Here is a 20,621-nt window from a genome sequence, read left to right as displayed (position 1 = left end):
ATAACCCGACCCAGATATACTTCCAATCTTCTTTTTCTTTTTTTTTTTTCCATTTGCAAGAACTCCAATTTCTGTCCAAGTTGTTGGAGTAGCACATGCCTTCACGATGTGACAGAAGTCTATCAATCTTCTTACTACCAATGACCTTGGCTATAGGGTAAGGGTTTCTTCTATTTCAATTTGACTTCACAAAGCCAGTGCAATTCTGCTAGTTTGATATAATCCAAATCAATTTGATGTAAATGTATAATCCATTCATCCAATTTGATACAATCCAATTCGATTTGACTTAAATGCATATGAGGTGCAACTCATGTTGTTTGGAGTTATCATTTTATTGCTTCCGTCTCGGGCCTTGGGTAGATTCCATTGAATTTTTGATAAAAGCCCAACCCGAGTCCACCCAAGCTGCACCTATATTAATTCTATCGATCTATAAGTCATTAAGTTGGTTACCCATTTCTTGTCTATTTGTTAAATCACAGAATAATTTAAATATTTAACTCTATATTCTATTAAATTGGTTTGAATGTTGTTTAGTTTTTACTTAAAAGTCATCAATCAGTTACAAGTTTGAGAAAACGGAGGGATTTTTCGGACTACTCAATATCCGAATAAAATTGATATATGGATCTACCTTTTACCCGATCCGATCCGATCTGTTTGCAGGCCAGTTAGAGCGTACTTTCCACACTCTGTTGAAAGCCCGAATTCTGCAGTGGGCACTAGACATTGGAAGGAAATTTACAGAAGACGAAACGAGGATCTTTTCCACCGGGTGTGTGGCTTGTTGAGGGCGACAATCGTGATTTCATTTAACAATACAGAAGACAATTCTCTCTCTAGACAGAGAGAGAGAGAGAGAGAGAGAGAGATGGCGGTGGCACTGGCTCCGGGGTTGTCACGGAAGCTGAAGAAGGTGTTGGAGTCACGAACGGACTCACCGGATCTGCTGGCTTCACTCAACACACTGTCGACATTCTACACAGAGAACACACAACAGGCTCGGAGGAACCTCAGATCCACCATCGAGAAGCGATCTCTCTCCATCAACGATGAATTCCTCCTCGCCTCCGAGGCCGTCCAACAGGTTCCCACCACCAATTAGTACTCATCCTCTATCCGTCTGTCTGTTTGGCTCTCTCTTACGTTTATTTATTTTGATTTTTTTTCTTAGGCCTTGGATCGAGTGGAGGAAGAAGCTAACGCGTTAACCGATTGCTGCGACAAGTAAGATCCCATTTTCGTTTTCTTTTATCAACGCACACAAATTTGTCAAATATTCTGTTAATGGATGGCATTGGGTATAGTTTCTTCACATTATGAGAATTTTTCTTCAAGGGAGCATGAGTACAGTTGCTTCTCAAATTAGCATAAATACCAGTGTGTAAGGTTTTGTACCTAAGTGGGTCTTTGTGATTTCTTTCAACCTCTGACTTGGGATTGCTGGCACGGTAGTGTTGAAATGTCTGCTTCTGGGGCTTTCCACCATTGTAGATTAACAATTAGCTTTACAAGTTAAACACACTTTCTCTTGGTTGTTTTTTATTTAACATCTTTGGCATGCATTAGGTTTGTTTGCTGAATGCCAATTTCGGAAATTACTTTCTTTTTCTTTTTCTTTTTTTTTTTTTTGAAGAATCAGATAAAAATTCATTAAGAAAAGATGAAGTAAGTAGGAGGTGATAAGATATCACCAGAAGCAAGAAGCACCCACAGAAAACCCAAAAAAGATCCTAAAAAACCACAGCTTGTACAAAAGATTACCCAAACAACTCTTATTAAAGATAGTGTCTATAGTTGTTTGTTATGGTTTTAGCAAATATAGTGTCTATAGTTGTTTTTTAGGGATGTATTTTGTTCCATTGTCTTTAGGTAACCTATATCTTTGGTTTCTATGAAACTGCTACTACATTTTATAACTTCATAGTGGACATTTGAGAAATCCCAGGATTGCCCAAGCATTGAACAATTGCAATGCTACCACGGGAGATATCATCAGTACAACCGAGAGGCTCAAACAAGAACTTGAGATCACCACACAGCGGCAAGAGATTGCGTCATGTTTCCTTCGGGACTACCAACTTTCTAATGAAGAGGTATATGGGTACATGTATAGGTTTTGGCAATTCCTATGATACTAGAAAGGTATGATACCTGAAAAACTTTAACTAGTCAGAAACCTATCTGGATATAATTGAATAACAGTTGATTGGTCACTGGTTGGATGATACTGGTTGATTGGTTATCAGGTTCTTAGGTATGATACCTTTTTGGTGTCATAGTTTGGATTCATGATATAGACACTGTTCTGGGTATTAGCTCTGTTTTCTTGTTTTACTACATATTTTCTGTACATTGCAAATTCACTTAATATTCCATAATCGGTTTTTGTACAATTATATCATCTAAAGAGATGTGTGAGAATTTTTTTTTTTTTTTTTGTTTCTACATTGCAGATTAATGCACTGAGGGAAGAAGACCTAGATGAAAACTTCTTCAAAGCACTTGCTCATGTTCAAGAAATTCATGCCAACTGTAAGATACTGCTCAGGACACATCACCAGGTACTACGGTTTAATCTTCTTGTTCTTAGATAAATAAAACAGCAAACATGAAGGGTTTTCTCTGATAACATGTATCCTATGCAAAAACTATACTTGATGAAATCAACATTTATGAAAGATTGAAAGCTATGATACATATACATGCTTAGTGCATGGAGTATCAATATTGGACACCATAGATTTCTGATATGGCACTGGATACTGCATGGATGCATGGAAACATTTAATTTATACCTTTTAGCATGAAAAACTTCTAAAATATGTTAATGGTAGATTTTAACAAATCATACTATTAAAAATCTGAAGATGTTAGAGCTTAGTTAAATTGGACAAGATATAAATATTAAGATACCATATCTAGCTTAGACAACTAAACATAAAAGAATTATGCCAGCTTAAGTTAACAAAAAGAAATGCAAAATCTTTTGTTTTTTGATAGTAAAAAGAACACTTCATAAAATAAAAAGGAAGAAAGTACAAGAATTGGTGATAGACATGACCAAAAAGAAAAACTGAACCATAAACATCGGTAAACAACCCTCTAGCTAAAATCCATGCAGATACTTCTTTTCATACCACCCAAAATTTTCTAATCAAAACCAAGCTCCAACAGTTTGAAAAACTTCATCTGCCTTTTCCACTCTCCCCTTCAACAACCTTGACCCTTCTCTCCACCCAAATTATTCCCCTTTGAATGTTATTCTTCTCAATCCCCCTTATGTACTCAGTAGTCCACTGTCTTTTTGTTTTTCATCTTCTACTATCTTCTCTTGATTGCCACTTTTACTCTGGTTCAGTTCAATCCCCTTCCTCTGGCAATAATTCGACAGTAAGCCATTGATGAATGGTTTCCACTAACCTTCTCTTTTACAAAGTTTTCAACTAAAACATCTTCCAAATCATCAACCTCAATAGGAAAAAGAGATCAGTGCCTATTATCTACCTTTACCTTCCTTCCACTCCACCATCACTGCACTTTTAATACTAAGATTACCACCCTTTGTCTGGTATCCTTTTAGAATCATTAGCCTATCTACAAAAACCTTGGATCAACAACCAAACTCTCCTTGCTCATACCATGATATGGACAACCACATCTCTTCTCTCCTTAGCACAAGCCTTGTTGTTGCTGGCTGACCTTCTCATCCTTTTGTTATCACCCACAAAACATATTTCACTGGGAACCACAGGCTTCTTATTGCCAAAATTTCTTCCACAATCAACCAATGTGTTGCCATCATTAGTTGACCCTTCGACAGTTTCACTGCCTTCTTCCATTTCTTTAAACACTTCTGCACCTAACTCTTCTTCACTCAAATGCAAAAATTTTCCAGAATAGACTATCTTCTCAGGATACTGCTGCTTTATGAATGGCCATGTGGGCAGTCCTTTCCTGGTTGGCTATCCAAAAGAAATTCAAGGAGCTATTCCATTACTTGTTTTTTTTACCATGTTTTATTGTATAAATAGAAATTACTGATGCTTTTTGTTATTCTGTCGGACTTTATATAGTAGCCCCCCTTTATATTCTGGCATTCTGCTTGCATCAATTTGTCTTTTGGATCATAAATCTAAATGTGTCTGTCTGCTAAAGGAAAGCCTTACTTTTCTTTTGTGTCACAAATCATTTCTTTTCTTTCTTCTACTGGTAACTGAAGGAGAAATTATTGAAAGAGGGAAATAAGAAGATAGAAGAGCCTTCATTCCTTACAACAGAAAAATAGGGGTTACCTAGCTAATCCATAGTCAATGGATAAAAATATACTGACACAAAATGCACAAGATAGATGATTTTCTTTGGCAAAGAGACCCCTTAGAGAAACTCTTTACTGAAAAGCCTACCATTGGCAACCAGGCCTTGGGAATCATCTGAACTAAATTCATGTTTGAACACAAGGGCACCTACCAGTATACTTCCTTTCTGTGTTTGGTATGTTGGTTGTAGTGGCTAAAAGAGTGGAGGTCATGAGAGATATTTTTTGGGGCCAGGAGACTCAAAGAGAGATCACTTTTAGACTGGAGATCTTTTTGCAACGAAAAAATAGAAGAGGGCCTAGGTTCGGGAAGGTTGAGGGATAGGAATTCAGTCTTTCTAGGGAAATGGTTATAGAGAGTTTGACGTCTCTTCAGCATCTAACCTTTTGAATATTTTGGATGGTGTGGTTTTTGATGAGTCAGTGGATGATAGGTGGGTTTGGTCCCTCAATCCTTCTGGGTTGTTCACTTGCAAATCCTTTTTTTCTTCCCTTGTGGCCACTTCTTCTCCCCCTTCCTTTCCTGTGAAAGAAATTTGGTGTGCTCCTATTCCCCCAAAAGTCAGTGCATTCTGTTGGGAATTTACCATGCATGCATCAACACAAATGACTTGCCGCAAAAGAAAAGGCCAAATTGGAGTTTGTCTCCTAATTGGTGCATTTTATGTAAGTTGAATGGTGAGAGTGCTTTCCACCTCTTAATCTCCTGTCCCTTTGTTTGTTGTGTTTGACAATGGTTTTGCTCTCTTTTTGGTTGCTGGTGGGTCTCTCCTGTGAGTTTGGAAAGGCTCTTTAGCCCATCTTTCCTAATTGGTTGCTGGCTTCAGTCCTCTGTTCTCAGCTGAGATCTAGGATTTTTCTTGAGTTATGATGTTTTGTAGTTGTTAAAGTGAGTTTTCGGCTCCTTGTCTTAGGGGCCTTGGTTGTAATCTGCCACTTGTGGCCATTTGAATAAAATTTTACCTTATCCTTTTTCAAAAAAAAAAAAAGAACAAAGAGGACGGGCAGAATCTTGTGGAAGTGTGCAAGGACAGCAGTTGTGTGGATAGTATGGGAGGAGAGGAATTTAAGAATATTTGAGGAAAGAGAATGAAATAAGGAGGCAATTTTGGAGAGTATTACAGTAAGAGTAGCACACTAGGTTGCTTGAAAGAAATGACAAATGTTGAAGTAGAGGGTGACTATCAAACCAGTTTTTTGGATGAGAAGACAGGACAGAATACCTTGGAAGTTCAGGCCATTGGTGGTGAGACAGGCACATTCCTTGGCTGCCTCTTTGAACATCTCATTCAATTGAGTCCCTATATGTGCTAATGGTCTAGCTGACTCTCTAGCTAGGTTGGGGGTGGTTAAAATCCAGCTGGAATGGGGTTGCCCAGGGCTGGGATGTACTCTTTAACTTATTAGTTTTGTGCTCTTTTATTTTATTTCTGGCTCCTCTTGTTGGGAGTAGTTTCTTTCTTTCTTGTTGAAAGCTTGGTTGTACTTTGTATAGGGCTATAGGCTGCTGGCTTTCTTTTTCTTTGAGCAGCATGGTGCTTTTTGCTTCAACAAAATATAATGTTGCTTATCAAAAAAGAAAAAAAAGAATGATTGCATGCAAAGATGCCAAGCATCCCCAACATAAACTCGCTACTATTTTCCTTTGAACACCATTAATCCCAAAACGAAGGACCTCAATTCCCCATTTAGTAGCTGCTAAACTGGATTTTTGTTTTTCTCAACAAATGGGAGCAAGTGTACTTTCCTGAAGTTAGCTTTCCAAAGGTTTCATTACATTTAATTACCTGTATACTTTGTGAATTCCTGTCTATATAGCATCCCAAAAGCATTTTTATGACACTGACTGGATATTGTCACCCTCATCCTGTTTTAGGAAACCATCATCATATTCTTAGGTGAATAGCACTATACCTGAAATTATTTCCTTCTAAATGCCCTGATATAAGGCATGCAGCTGTAATCTCAAGGTTTAAATGTTGGTGTCAGTGGACATATAGGTCATCTAAATATAGGAAACATGTCAGCAATGTCGGAAATGTCTTATGGAAGTATTATAAAAAATAAAAAATATAGGCATGGTGGAACATTCTCAAATATGCAAACATATAGAAGGAGAGATTAAATTGAAGATAAGGTCATCCAACCTTTCTCACTCATGCTGTTCTTAAATTTTCCACAGTTTGAAGTTCCACTTGATATGATTTGTCCACATGAGCAAGGTTTCCTGAAAAACAAAGGTAGATGGAGGTGGTTGTTAATTCAGTAGGGAGTTTAGAGGAGAGGATAAGGTTGTTGGAGACTTGTTTGGTAGGTTGATTTGTCAACTCTGATACAGACGAGGAAGACATAACGAAGTGGGTGAATATAGAGTGGAACCTGAAAAGTGAAATCCAAGTAAGAAAACCCAATGCTGGTTTCTTCCTTTTCATTCTAAATTCCTAAGTGACAAGGAAGAGATGGAGGATATGCTTAATTGGGAGCTGGAGCAGATTCTCTCTCCTGAACTTAGGTTGGGAAAATGGAAATCACTGGTAGGAGCGGTTAGAAACATTGGAATTATTAGCCTTGTTTGGATTAATGTCTATGGTATTCCACTCCATGCATGGTGCTTGCAGTTGTTCCATTCAGTGGATGAGGCTATTGGCTAGTTTAGAAAAATTGACCCATGAACAAGTTCTTGGAAGATTCTTTCAACGACACAAATGTAAGTGGATGAAATTCATCTGATCCCATCTTCAGTGGTGTTGCAATTTGCAAGGGAGTGGTTCAGTTTAAGAGTTGTGGTGGAAGATTGATGTCCACCAAGTTTGTTAGATGATCAAAAGAGAAGAGTTTGTGACATCAGATGGGAGTAGTGTGTGCCTGTTTCCGTTTTGTTGGGGAGGAAGAGAAAGGGTCAGGAGGAGGTTTGTGGGGAGGAGGTTGAAGTTGAGGGCATTTTTGGAAATGTTGTTGAAGTGTTAAGGTGGGCAAGGTAAATGCTGGGCACATGGATCAAGGGTTTAAAGAAAGGAAATGAAAGTTGTGGGAGGGTGGGCTATTTGGAATTCTTCTGTGAGTTTAGGCTGAGAAGGCCAATGACCTAGTTAAGTGTGACTCGGATAGTCTTGGAGATCGGGTGCCCTAGTTATGTGATCGGTGTGAAAGGATGGCAGTGGCTGAAGAGGATTCGATTCAAAACAAGGGGGCTATACCTGGCATGCGATGAAATTTGTTTATGGAGATAAGGAGGCGGAGAAGACTTTCGACCTATCAATGATGGCTAATGTTGGTAAGCTTAATAGTGTCAGCACTACTTTGCAAGCTTTAAAATGTTGATATTGGTGGGAATGTCAGTCGTCCAAATATAAGAAACATGTCAGAAATGTCGGAAATATTGTAAAAATTATAGACATGGTGGAAACATTGACATGTCACATATTGTATTTTCTACAGTTTCCTTTAATAAAATTTTCTTCTTTATTTATCTTAAAAAAACATTGTAAAATATGCATAATATAGAATGGTATTTTATGAAATGATAAAAGAAGCATAGGCATAACTTTTTAAATTATTATCTTATTCTAACTCACTAACCAAAGCTAAGAAACTAAGCTTATATACAAAAGAATACTTTTAGAAGTTGCCATGTAAACCTTAAGATTCAGAGCTTCATGATAGAATGAGTTGAAGCAAAATTTAGACTCAAGAAACTGTAAATGGTTATAATAGATCAACCAAATAATCTATTACACAAACAAAAGCTAATATTTAACTTCATGCTTGAAATGAATATTGAGCTAGCTTAAAGTGGTAACCATTTAAGTTAGGCATGCAATAACATTGTTACTCTACATATCTACAATATTGTCACCAACTTATGTTATATTACTATCTCTTGCACTCCACATAGTGCTGGTAGTGTTCATTGGGGAATATGTATGCCATGGACACTATCTCTTGTACTCCACATAGTGCTGGTAGTGTTCACTGGGGAATATGCTGATTCTAGTAAAATTTTGTGTTGTTACCCATGGACGTAGAAATGAGTCATGGAAATATTAGGAAAATTAAGGACATTTTAAACAATGAGTAGCTCCCCCTACTGGGAGTGGTTTCTCTCTTTTTTTTTGGTTGTAGGTGGACTCCCCTGTTAAGCATTCAAAGCCTCTTCATCTATTCAGTTGATAGCCAGATCAAAAAGAGGTGAAAAATCTTGTGGGGGTGCACCAGGGCAGCGGTTTGTTGGACAATTTGGGATGAAAGGAACCAAAGGATATTCGCTGAAAAAGAAAGAAGCAGGGACACAATTATAGAAGTGATGGCTTTGAGGGTAGCACAGTGGGTAAAGACAATGAACCTATTTGATGATGCTCCAATAGAGGCCATTGTGAACAATTGGCAAGAAATAGCAGTCTCAACACCAAGTAGAATCAATGTCCATCCTTTGTGGCACCCCCCCGATGGAAGGTTTTATCAAACTCAACTTTGATGGGAGCAGTGAAGGAAATCTAGGGCCATCAGGGGTTGGTGGTGTTTTCAGATTGGAGGCAGGTTCAATAATAGCTTGTTTTTCAGGACCAATTGGAGTTGGGGATTAACTGAGAGCAGAAATTCTGGCTCTGCTGGAGGGGGTGAAAAGGGCTAAGGAGCTGAATATAAACAGGTTGAGTATTGAAGGAGATTTGCAAGTGATGATTGGCTGGATAGAGAAGACAAATGATGGGTTATGGACATACGTTAATGAACGAAGGCATTTCAAGTGGTTAGCTCAAGGAATGGATGTGCGTGTCCAGTGGGTTAAAAGATGTGCCAATTCATTTGCAGATGCTTTGGCTAAGCAGGGTGTGGGAAGAAATCATTTGTTTTGGGCTACACTGTAATTTTCCTTTTGGGGGTGAGGTAAGAGGATTTACCTCTCCCCACCTTTGTATTTAAACCTTTTTTCTTAATTAATGAAAGTTTTCTGTTACTGATAAAAAAAAACAATGAGTACTTCGATTGTGAGGATTGAAGCATCTGTTGAGTTTGGTTCAGGGCTAGCAACAACAACAAAAGGGTTTCAGTCTAATGAAGGAAATGCTCAGCTTGAGGTGGTGAATATCAAGCTCAATAAGGTCACTGATTTAGTTCAAGGTTAAGGTTCGGTTAACAAAGGCATCATTAATGAAGTGGGATGTTTGGTGTTTTACCTCAGGTAAGTTCATCTTCTCCAGTCATTGTTGATTCAAGGTCTATGGCAATGACTGTTGCACCTCAATTTGGTGTTGGTTCATCTCTAAGTGAGGGGGAGGAAGGTGAATTGGAAGAGACAGTTGGTGAGCCAGATCTTCTGTTGGCAGAGAGAGGCAACAACAACAGTGAAGTTGCTGGGAATGTTTTTGTTCTTCCCATGGTGCAATTGGATGGGTTTGTGAAGGAGTTGTAGAACTTTGCTGTTACAAAATAATGTTAAGATTTTTATTTTGATGAATACAAGATAATGTTAAAATTGAAGGTGAAGAAAAGGTTGGTTCTAACTTTGAGGATGATGTAGTTATTTGTGAGACTTATATTATTGAAGGATCAATAAATGTGGAGACAATGGTGGATATTGAAGTAAAGGTGAGTAAAATTTTTTGGTAATAAATAAAAAATAAAATTTATTAATAGAAAAAGAAGGTACAGCTGAGGGTGATGAGAGATCATCAGAAATACAAAATCATACAAAGACAGGCACTCAAATAAAAAAGACAAAACTAAAGCTAGGAAAAGGACAAAGGTTTTAAGCCAACTTATGAAAGTTCCAAAATCCAGCACCTAGATCTTCTTTTATAACCCCTTCAAAGTCTAGGAGAATGAGAATCTAATCCATGATTCTTTTACCTCAAAAAAGAGTGATATGATCCCTTGATCGTACTTCATCTTTGAAGATTCTCCTATTTCTTTCTTTCCAGACTTCCCATCAAACTGCAAAAGGAATGCAACTCCAAGCAATTTTTGCCTTGACATTTCCCCTCACACTTGGCCACCTAGCGGCTATTTGGCATCGTTGCCGTTTCCTGGAGCAACGGCACCACATCAGTGCCATGTAGGAAAAAACGGTGCTCCAGGAAACAGCCATCTGTTTGGAACCGTTTTTCCATAGAAAACGGTGCTCCAAGCCACGCCTTGGAAATCGGGAAGGCATGGCTTGGAGCAACGCCAAATTTGGTGTTTCCTGGAGCTGCAGCTCGTTGCTGCCAACAGGGCAATGATGTGGCAGTGATGTAGCACTGGATAATGGGTAGAAGTGCAGAAAACGTTTCCTGGAGCATTGGTACCAAACAGAAAAAGTTGCTGTTGCTCCCGGAAACGTCCTACCTGGCAGCAACAATTCAAAACAAAAAAAGACACCGTTTTCTGAGAAAACGGTGCTTCCAATCACACATCAGCAAAACGGTGCTGCAACTGCAGCATTGATGCCAAACACTAGCCTAGAGAACAGCTCTTTTGCTGAACAGGGGTCTATCCATCTAGTCTTGAAGAATTCGAAGAAAGAGCCCCATATAAACTTAGAGTAGGGGTACTTAACGAACAAATGATAGACATTCTCCTCTACATTCTCACATAAGTAACATCTGCTAGCCAAGTGAAAACCTTTGTTTTGAATATGATTTAAGGTCAGAATGCTATCCGACACCACTAGCCATGCAAAGGCTTCCACCCTTGGTGCAACAAGGTTTCCCCAAATCCCTTTTAATTCCAAGCTTTCTCCATCATTCCTTAATAGAAGAGTGATATGGTCCCTTGATCCTTCCTTTCCACCACCTTCAATCCTTCCTTTCTACTTGTGCTTTAGTTGATTGTAGCTTTGCAAGTTAATCCATACATTCTTGAATTTCCTAGTCAAAAAGAGATCTCCTGAATTTTGGGCACCACACTGCTCTATCATGATTGATCTCAAAATTATCTACAATAGAGCTATTCTTCTTACCCAACCTATACAGACTAGGCCTGTCAATGATACCCGAAAACCCGAGGCCCGACCCGACATTTTACCCAATTATCTCGGATTTAGATGATGTATTTATGTAATTGGATCGGATTCGGATGTTGCAATCTACATCCAATTAATAATTGAATTGGATTCCAATTTGACCCCATCTGATCCAATTAAATTCCGAATCCGATTATATTATAATATTTATTGTTTTTAATATATAAATTTTATGTAATTATATTTAAAATTAAAAAAAATATTCTATATGAATTTATATATAAAATAAATTCAGTATGTTATATTTACATTAATTTATTATATATAAAAGTTGAAAAGCAATTAAATGTTTTATTTTTCTGGTATTTTAGAAAAAATTAAAGCGGAGTTGGATTAAATCTGAATCCGATCTGAGTTTGTTAGGATCAGTCTTTTAAAAGGCGTGGGAGGTGTATGCCTAGAGGCGTGCCCCCAAGACGCCTTGAGGCGTTGACACCTTTGAAGTGTACGTCTTAGTTGCAAGAGGTGTACGCCTCATACGCTTTTTCCATGAGGCGTGCTAGAGGTGTACGCCTCATGCGCCTCATGTACACCCCATGTAAAAAGATTGAAAAAACAAAGAAAAAAGAAAATAAAAGGAAAGGAAGGAAAGGGAAGAGAAAGAAAAAGAAAGAAACGAAAGGGAAAGGGAAGGAATGAAAAGATAAGGGGAAAGAAAGTGGGTTGGGGACTAAGCCCTCGAACCCCTTCGGCTGGGGGGCTTCACCCCCAGACCCCCCAGCCCCCCTTTTCGATGCAGCCCAATTTGCCTCCGCTTCGACAAGACATGCCTTTTAACTAGTGATATGCATCTTCATTCTTCTTAATATAAAAGATTTTTATTTTTATTAAAAATAAAGAAAAATGAGATCCTCCTTCCTCCTCATCCCCCTCCTCTTAAGTAGGCTTACGCCTCTTTGTGTTTGGGAGGCTTACGCCTCACGCCTCTAGGTAGTGGAACACCTCGCGTCACGCCTCTGCGTTTTAAAACATTGGTTAGGATTTGAATTTGAATTCGAATTTGAGGTCTTCAAATCTGTTCGGATTTTGGATCAGATTCGGATGCATGTTTTCAGTAATCGGATCAGATGCAGAATTTTCTAAATCCGATCCGAGTCCGATCCGATTACAGCCCTAATATAGACATGGCCAAAGCCTAGCCACTTGTCTTCCTAAAACTTAATTGTTGAGCCATCTCCAACTTTGAACAACACGAAGTTGAGGAAAGGCTATTGGAAGCATATAATTCCCTTCCAAACACTCGCTCCATAAGAGGTCTTCACTTCTTTGGAATCCCACCCGAACCCAATGATCCCATATTTGCATGACACCACCCTCTCCAGTGGGCCTCCCTCTCAGAACCAAATCTCCACAGCCATTTCCCTAGAAGAGCTTTATTGAAGGGCTTAATTTTCTAATTCCCAGACCTCCATCTTTCTTCTCCCTGCAGACCCTGCTCCATTTTACTAAGTGAAAGAAATCAAAGATTATTTGCCGAGAAGGAAAGAAATAGGGAAGCCCTCATTGAAGCAATTACAACTAGAGTGATTCATTGGATGAAGACCCTGAAATTATTTGAAGGAGTTTCTGCTGCTGATCTGATGAGAAAGTGGGGGGAAGTGGCTGACTCTGCTCCATTAAAAACTGTAATTAAACCATCCATCCTGGGCCCCTCCATCCAATGGATTTATCAAATTGAATTTTGATGGTAGTAGTGAGGGTAACCCTGGACCTTCTGGGATGGAGGGGGGGGGGGTGCAGAGATGAGGAAGGCACCATTAGGGCTATATTTTCTGTCCCTATTGGTGTAGGTGACTCATTGAGAGCTGAAATCCTTGCTGCGATGGAAGGAATTCAGAAAGCCAAGGAGTTAAATGTTTCGAAACTGATAATTGAAGGGGACTCAAAGCTCGTTATTGGTTGGCTCCATAAGGAGGAGATGGACTGGTGGGAGTATATAAATGAAAAAGAAAGCTCAGAGATTTGGCTCAAGGAATGGAAATTCAATTTAAATGGATTAAGAGAGATGCCACTAGCTTGGCTGATGCTTTGGCTAAGCAAGGGGTGGGAAGAAACAACTTGTTCTGGGCTATGCAGTAATGTTTTCTTTTTGGGAGTGGGAGCTAAGAGAGTTTATCTCCCCTCTCCTCCTTGTATTTGCTTCTTTATTTTTTAATGAAATCCATTCAGTTATTGATTTTCAAACCCTTTGACTCCCCATAAGAACTCTCCATGCATTTTTTCAATCGAGCTTATCATAGAATGTGGAGATTTTTTTTTGATTGGTAATCAATAGGATTTCATTTCATTATAAGAGGAAGAAAATAGTACAGATTAAGATCAGTTTTTAAAGACATGAGAAGCAAAGCTTTTCAAGAGTTACAAGATTATCCTAAATCTTCCCAGAAGAGTTGAGCCCCATGTAATCCTTGTTTTGCCAAAGTATCAGCCGTCCCATTTGATGTTCTCTTGACCCACTAGAAGCTTGCCTCAAGATCCTTTGCTAAGATCTTTATTTCTCTAATTAGATGTCTGAACTAACACACACCTAGACTGCTGTCATCCATCCAGGAAATTACTAATGAAAGGTAATACACTGGTAGATTAGATTTCACACTCTTAATAAGAGTTATCCTTCCTCCAAGTGAAAGATACTCCCCTTCCAACCTAGCAATCTTTGATCAATTCTGTTAAGAACCGGTTGCCAAGTTAAAGATCCTGAAGCTTTTGCTCCAATCGGGAGACCCAAATAGGTAAAAGGAAACTCCCCCCCCAAGCAACCCAAGGTAGCTGCACACTCTTCCAATAGAGACTCGGAGATATTTCCCACCCAAATCATCACACTTTTATTCAAGTTGATCTTTTGCTCTGCCAACATTTCCAAGAACCTTATGAATTATGATCACTCTTAAGTTCAGCACTTACACAATTGAAACATCCAAAAATATCAAAGTGTCATCAGCAAACTGGACATGAGTAATGTGAACTTCATTTCTTCTTGCTTTAAATCCTTCAAACATTCCCAACTTTTGCTCCTTTACATAATAATCGACATAAAAGTTCTGCTACTAAAACAAACAACAAAGGAGATAGAGGGTCACCTTGTCTTAGACCCCTTGAAGCTTGAAAGAAAGGTGTAGATATTCCATTAACAAGGACTGAGAAAGAAACCAAGGAGATGCAAGCAAACATCCAATTTCTCCACCTTTCCCCAAAACCCATTCTAGACAAGACTTCTTCCAAGAAATCCCACTCTACATGGTCATAAGCTTTCTCAATGTCAAGCTTGCAGATCAAACCTTCCTGGCCACTTTTTAATCTTGAATCAACACATTCTCACTTGTAATCATCACCACATCTAGAATCTGTCTACCTTCCACAAAAGCTATTTGGGTTGGGTCCACAATTTCATGCAAAACTGATCTTAGTCTTCTACATAGCACCTTAGCTATAATTTTATAAGGACTTGAAATCAAGCTAATTGGTCTAAAGTCTTTTACTCTAGAAGCACCCTCCACTTTCAGAATTAATGAAATGAAAGTTGCATTTGCACTTCTCATCAACTTTTCCTACCAGAATTCATTCAACACCCGCATTACATCCTCTTTTAAGACATGCCAATAATTCTTGAAGAAAGAAAGATTAAAACCATTAGGCCCTAGGGCCTTATCACCCTTTAAGATACTTGCTGCTTCCCAAACTTCTGCCTCATCAAATTCTCTCTCCAATCAATCTCTTAAACCCTCCCCAATTCTTCCAAGTTCTAAATCTCCCAAGAAAACCTTTCTATTTGGGGCTGCATTATACAAATTAATGTAGAAAGTCCTGATTTCATCCACCACTTCTTTTGGGTCTTCAATGACTCTATTTTCCTCCTCCAACCTAAAGTTGAAATTTCTTCTTCTCCTACCCCTAGTTAAAGCATGAAAGAAGGATGTATTCTTATCTCCCTCTTTTAGCCATAAGGCCCTTGATTTCTGCCGCCACATAACTTCCTCCCTATGGATTACCTCCATTAATTCCCCTCACAATTTCTTTCTCTCTTTTGCCTTCCCTTGAAAGAGCATCCCTTTCTTCTAGCCTCTCCGAGTCTGCCATTTTCCTAAGAGGTTTTGCTTTTTGAATTGAAATGTTCCCAAGTACCTCCCTACTCCATACTTTTAGGTCTTCACTTTAGAATATATCCTGCCTTTCCTTCAAAGTTAGACCTTCTCCACTCCTCAACAAAATCCACAAAGGGAGGGTGCTTTAGCTAGGCCTGTCAGTGATACCTGAAAATCCGAGGCCCGATCTGACTTTTGATCTGATTATCTCAGATTCGGATGATGTATTTATGTAATCAGGTCGGATTCAGATGTTGCAGTCTACATTTTTTTGATAGGAAATGGTAACTTTCATTGATGAATTTAAATAAAGATTGACACCACCCATAGGATGGGTGGAGAAACCCAAAATAAAATCCTTATGAACAAGCCCCAAACAAAGATTCCCTATTTACTCCTTGCTTAGCTAAAGCATCAGCGATTCCATTTGCTGACCTTCTTACCCACTTAAATTGCACCCCATTCTCCCTTGCTAAGTTTACAATCTCTCTTAGAGGCTGTTTAAGATGCCACACTCCCGGGTTTCTAGATTGCATCCACCCTATTACCAGCTTGGAGTCTCCTTCCATTTCTAAGTGCTGCATTTGCCATTGTTTTGCCAATCTTGGGCATTGGAGTAAAGCCAAGACATCTGTCCTTAAGGAGTCTCCCACCCCAACCAGGCCCAAGTAAAGGTTCAAAACTCTTCCTTCTGCATTTATGATAACACCCCCAACTTCTGATGGTCCTAGACTACCTAAAGAGCTTCCATCCAAGTTTAATTTTACCGTGGACTGAGGCGGTGGAGACCAAATTTCTATCTTAAGTTTTGTCATATAAAATTATAACCTTTAGTTGCTAGTTTGATATAACTGTCCTATATTAATATTATTTTTGAAAGTATTGAAGTTGGTATATTTGAAATATAATTGTCCTAGATATGTTGATTTGTATGTTTTGAGAGGAAACTTAATGTTTTTAATAATGAAACTTGCTATTTTGGTAAATGGTATATAAAACTAGGGAAATGGGCAAAACTTGGTTTTTTTTTTATTTTTATTTTATGGTATTCTTATCACTTAGTTGCCCACCTAGGAAATTAGGTGACTAAGCTACCCACTATTGCCTAGAATTGTAGAGACAGTGAAATCTAGCCGTAGGGCTATTTTTGTACTTTTACTTTTCTTTGCTGTATATCTATTCTTTATACCATCTCTCTCTTGTACATTAAGGGCAGATCTGTCCTTTTACAACTTAATATAAATATATCTTTTAGGGTGTCGACTGACAGAAGGTGTCACACCCACCATTCGGCTATTCTCTCTTCTCTCTCTCTTTCTCTCTCTTTTCTGACTTTCGAACTGACTCTGACAAGAATTGCCTAGATGCCTTGATACTTCATGAATCAGGTTATTGAATTGAAAAATATTATTTCCAATTATTAACTATACAAGCTTTCTGAATTTAGTAAATCAGTAAAAAGTGATAAAAAAGGAAATACTTTGTTGAGTTCCTTAATCATAGCCTAGTATATTATAAAGGTCTAGTATATACTACTAGTTCATGATACTGTCGTCCGGTACAAGGGTGCCATGTTGTGTAGATACTCCAATTTTTTGTGTAAATTTTGTGTCCAACACCGTACCCAGTCATGTCCTTGTATCTTGGTAACATAGCTTCTAAAGTATCTGTATCCTGGTGATGCTTTGGCTTAACATGCTTGATTTGAAATTCTCATCTTTAATTCTTTTTAATAAATCTTATATAGACAGAAAAGCTTATTTAATAAGAAAATTGGTTAGTCTTTGTCATTATTTCACTGAAGGGCTCTTTCACAGCGTGCAGGTTTGGAACTGATGGATATGATGGCCGTGTACCAAGAAGGAGCATATGAGCGCCTGTGCAGGTGAGGTTTTTCAATGTCCAAAAAAAGAAATGTTCAAACATGTAAAAGTTTTTTTAGCCTTTATGCTTATATAATGAATATTACTATGAATAGAAAGAACATGCTCAAGACAAAAGACAAAGTAAACCCCACAGGCAAACACTGCAGCAATTGTACCCTCTAATCTGCAATGCACCACTATTGACCAAAGCCCAGTACAATAAAGAACCCATGAATCAGTATCTAAACTAGAAAGACCATTCTCAAAACTCTTCTTTTTCAATACAGCTTGCCACTCCTTTAAAATGACCAAACCAACTATAAAGACCCACATTTCAGCCAATGTTTTTAAAGGAAAAGGTGGAGGCAAGGTGGTTGGGGACATAAGGAGGAAAAGTGCAAGCCATGATACATACAAAAGCTAAGCCCCAAAAGATTTTCATAAAATAGTGGACAAATTTATAGATCATAAGTAACATAAAAATAAGCTAATACTAAACTACTAATGTAATCCTGTTAAGGTACTATATATAATATATGGGGCTTGCCAATTTTTATAAACCCTTCAATTTCCAATTTTCCATGCTATATTTCCATATAGGATCTCTAGAAGATCCATCTCCTTCTAGACATCGACGGTATGGGAGAAAAATCTCATATTTGGTATGTATAAATGTTCATACCTTCACTAAGAATTCAATTTTCAGCAAATGGTCATATGGATTTGATTGAAAATATTTAATATGATTTTTTTTTTTGAGAGAAGGGTAACTTTTATTGCAAAGAAAGGGGGAAGAAGGATGTACATGAGAAGATGTACAGAAATACCACAGAGGACCAAAACCAGTAAAAAAAGTAGGATCCTCCTAGAATTTACAAATCATTGAGGAGTCACTATGCAAAAAATTCCTCTCCACCCCTGATTTGACCAAACCATCAGCCACACAATTCAGCTCTCTAGGAATCCATCTAAAATGACAGATCAAGTTAGACTTGATTTCCAAAGTCTCATTGAAAATGCAGTTGAATCTCCAAGGACCCTCAACACCATTTCTTAAAAGGCATGGTGTTAGAATTAGCTGACACCATTTTAGAACATATTTTGGTATTCAGTCAAATAACAGTTTGCGACAACAATGTTAAAACTAATCTAGCAAATTTAGATGTGAGAGGGTTATAACACCGAGAAGGACTATTATTTCTTTTACGTAGACCAGTTAAAGGGCTTGCAAGATGATTTCGGACCAATATATTATTACCGAGAAAATAAGCTGCTAAATTCATGGAAATAAAAAAAGCAAAGATTAGAATGTGGTATTTTTGGGAAAAATCAACTTATTGAATTTTCTTTGAATTAAAGTAATGATAGTAGTGATTATGTAATTATTATTTTTGTTAGTTCTAGTCAGATCTTTTTGATAATAAAACAAAAAAATGCATTAAAGAAAAATGGATTACAAGAATGTGCAGGCTTTGTAGCCCAAACAAAAATGACAGCCCTTCTCAATATGAAAAATAATACATAAACCCGATTAAGGACTTGCTTTCAAATTTTGCACCACCACCCTCATATGATCCTTGAAAACAGTAGTTCATCCAACCACCTCCAAAAACAAAAAGAACTTGCTAGCTGATAACCTTGGAAACATCCATATTCTAACTTCACAAGTGGTAACCCAAACATGCCTATTTTTTACCCCTTTTTCTTCTACCTCTTCCTCTAGTGCTTCTATTGGACCACCTCCCTTTTTATCAGTAACGATGAGAATTTTGCTGATCAAATAAAACAAAGTACATCCATAGTTGTCAAGGCGTCTAGGTCGCCTAGGCAATGGAATCTGAAAGCATAAAATCTAAGGATCCCTACTTGTAAGCTGCTTTATTGGTTTTTTATACTAACTAGCATACCTGTATACTACCTATTAGCAATAAAACCATTCAAATGAGTAACTAACTATAAATTTCATATAAAAACATAAAAACGCCATCATAAATACATCATTTAAATATATTAAATCAATGTTTAATAACCTGTACCAGGCAAAAAAAAAGGAAATGCAGCAAGGAAGAGAGAAAAATAAGGGGGCTCTGTTTCGTTTCCAAAAAAGAATTTCTTTAAAAAATAAGAAAATAAAAATCCATGAATAAGAGGACGATTTGCACTGTTTTTAAGGGGCAGAGACCCTGTTTCAGTCCAATAACAAGGTTGAATGCAAGAAAAAAGGAGAAAAATAAGGGGACAGAGCCCCTGTTTCATTCCAAAATAAGGGGATGAAGAAGAAGAAGAGTCTCAGTCTTGTTCGCAAAAGTATTTAAAAAAACTAAAAAATAAGAGTAATAGGACCATTCAAAGGAGGAGGGGGCGTTGGCGAAGCCCCTGTTTTGTTTCCTACAATATTTCTTAAAATATGTAAGAAAAAAATACAAGAGCATGAGATGACTTAAAGAAGAAGAAGAAGAACTTACCTGGAGGTCCTGGATGACTTGGACTGAAAAACTCTTCTCAGTCGGTCTTCATCTTCTCTTCTCACTCTCGGTCAAAACAATGGAAACTATTCTGTCAGTCTTCTCTATCTTCTCAGTCTTGGTTTAGAGCCCAAAAAACTTGTAAACATACTCACTATTCTAATAAAAGAACTATCTTAATAAAAAAGTGTAACATACAACAGGGTGTATGTTAATAAAATAAAACCATCCAATAAAATGATATAAATATATGAGCATTCAAAAACATGATATGGTAATATGGAAACCATATAGGCGTTAGGCGAGGTGACCTCTAAAAATTGCCTAGTCATTAGGCATAGGTGCCGCCTTGACAACTATGAGTACATCTCTAATTCTCCAAAGGATTTAGAGAGATAGTCAATCAAAGATAAACACCATCAGCAAACAATAAAAGGCGATGATAAGGCTGATACAATAGTTTGAAAGCAATGCAATTATAAAGTTACCTGGGCCTGGCATTCCTCATTCTAATCAGTGCTGTTCGTTCCCAGTCTTGCTAAGCTGTTGGCCACAGATCTTGGAATCCATCTAAATGAGAAGTTTAGATCAGATACTAAAACTCTAGCTTTCCTGGTAAAAATTCTTAATGCCCATGGCCCATTAAGCCTAAATATAAGCTATCAAACTAACACTTGACAGTCCCCTTTGACTAGAAGCCTATTACAAGCATTATCAACAGATAATTTTGTCCCTTGAAGAAGTCTGGAGAGTTCTGCCCTTAAAAAAATTCCCACATCCTGGTCCATATCTCATCAGAATTCTGCGCTCATATCTAAAAACACTCCCATCCTGATTGTCCTATATTGCCAGAGGAACTCCCGTCAAACTTCAGTTTTATCACTCCCT

The 20,621-nt window shown here is 37.9% G+C and overlaps 1 protein-coding gene across 1 annotated transcript in view; it reads left to right on the top strand.

The window, feature by feature from the left end:
- The first annotated feature begins 720 nt into the window (after window positions 1–720).
- The window catches only part of LOC104610287 (oligomeric golgi complex subunit), a 34,833-nt gene continuing 14,932 nt past the window's right edge, over window positions 721–20,621 (top strand). The window contains exons 1-5 of the mRNA XM_010276835.3: window positions 721–1,090; window positions 1,178–1,230; window positions 1,952–2,099; window positions 2,460–2,567; window positions 17,221–17,288. Of these exons, the coding sequence (XP_010275137.1) occupies window positions 875–1,090; window positions 1,178–1,230; window positions 1,952–2,099; window positions 2,460–2,567; window positions 17,221–17,288 (593 nt within the window). The 5' untranslated portion in view covers window positions 721–874. The remainder of the gene's footprint in view (window positions 1,091–1,177; window positions 1,231–1,951; window positions 2,100–2,459; window positions 2,568–17,220; window positions 17,289–20,621) is intronic.

The sequence above is a fragment of the Nelumbo nucifera genome, chromosome 1, assembly GCF_055504915.1.
Source record: "Nelumbo nucifera cultivar China Antique chromosome 1, China Antique-T2T, whole genome shotgun sequence".
Taxonomy (NCBI): Eukaryota; Viridiplantae; Streptophyta; class Magnoliopsida; order Proteales; family Nelumbonaceae; genus Nelumbo; species Nelumbo nucifera.
Note: the sequence above shows the minus strand (reverse complement) of the source record. Positions and strands in the feature narration are given on the sequence as shown.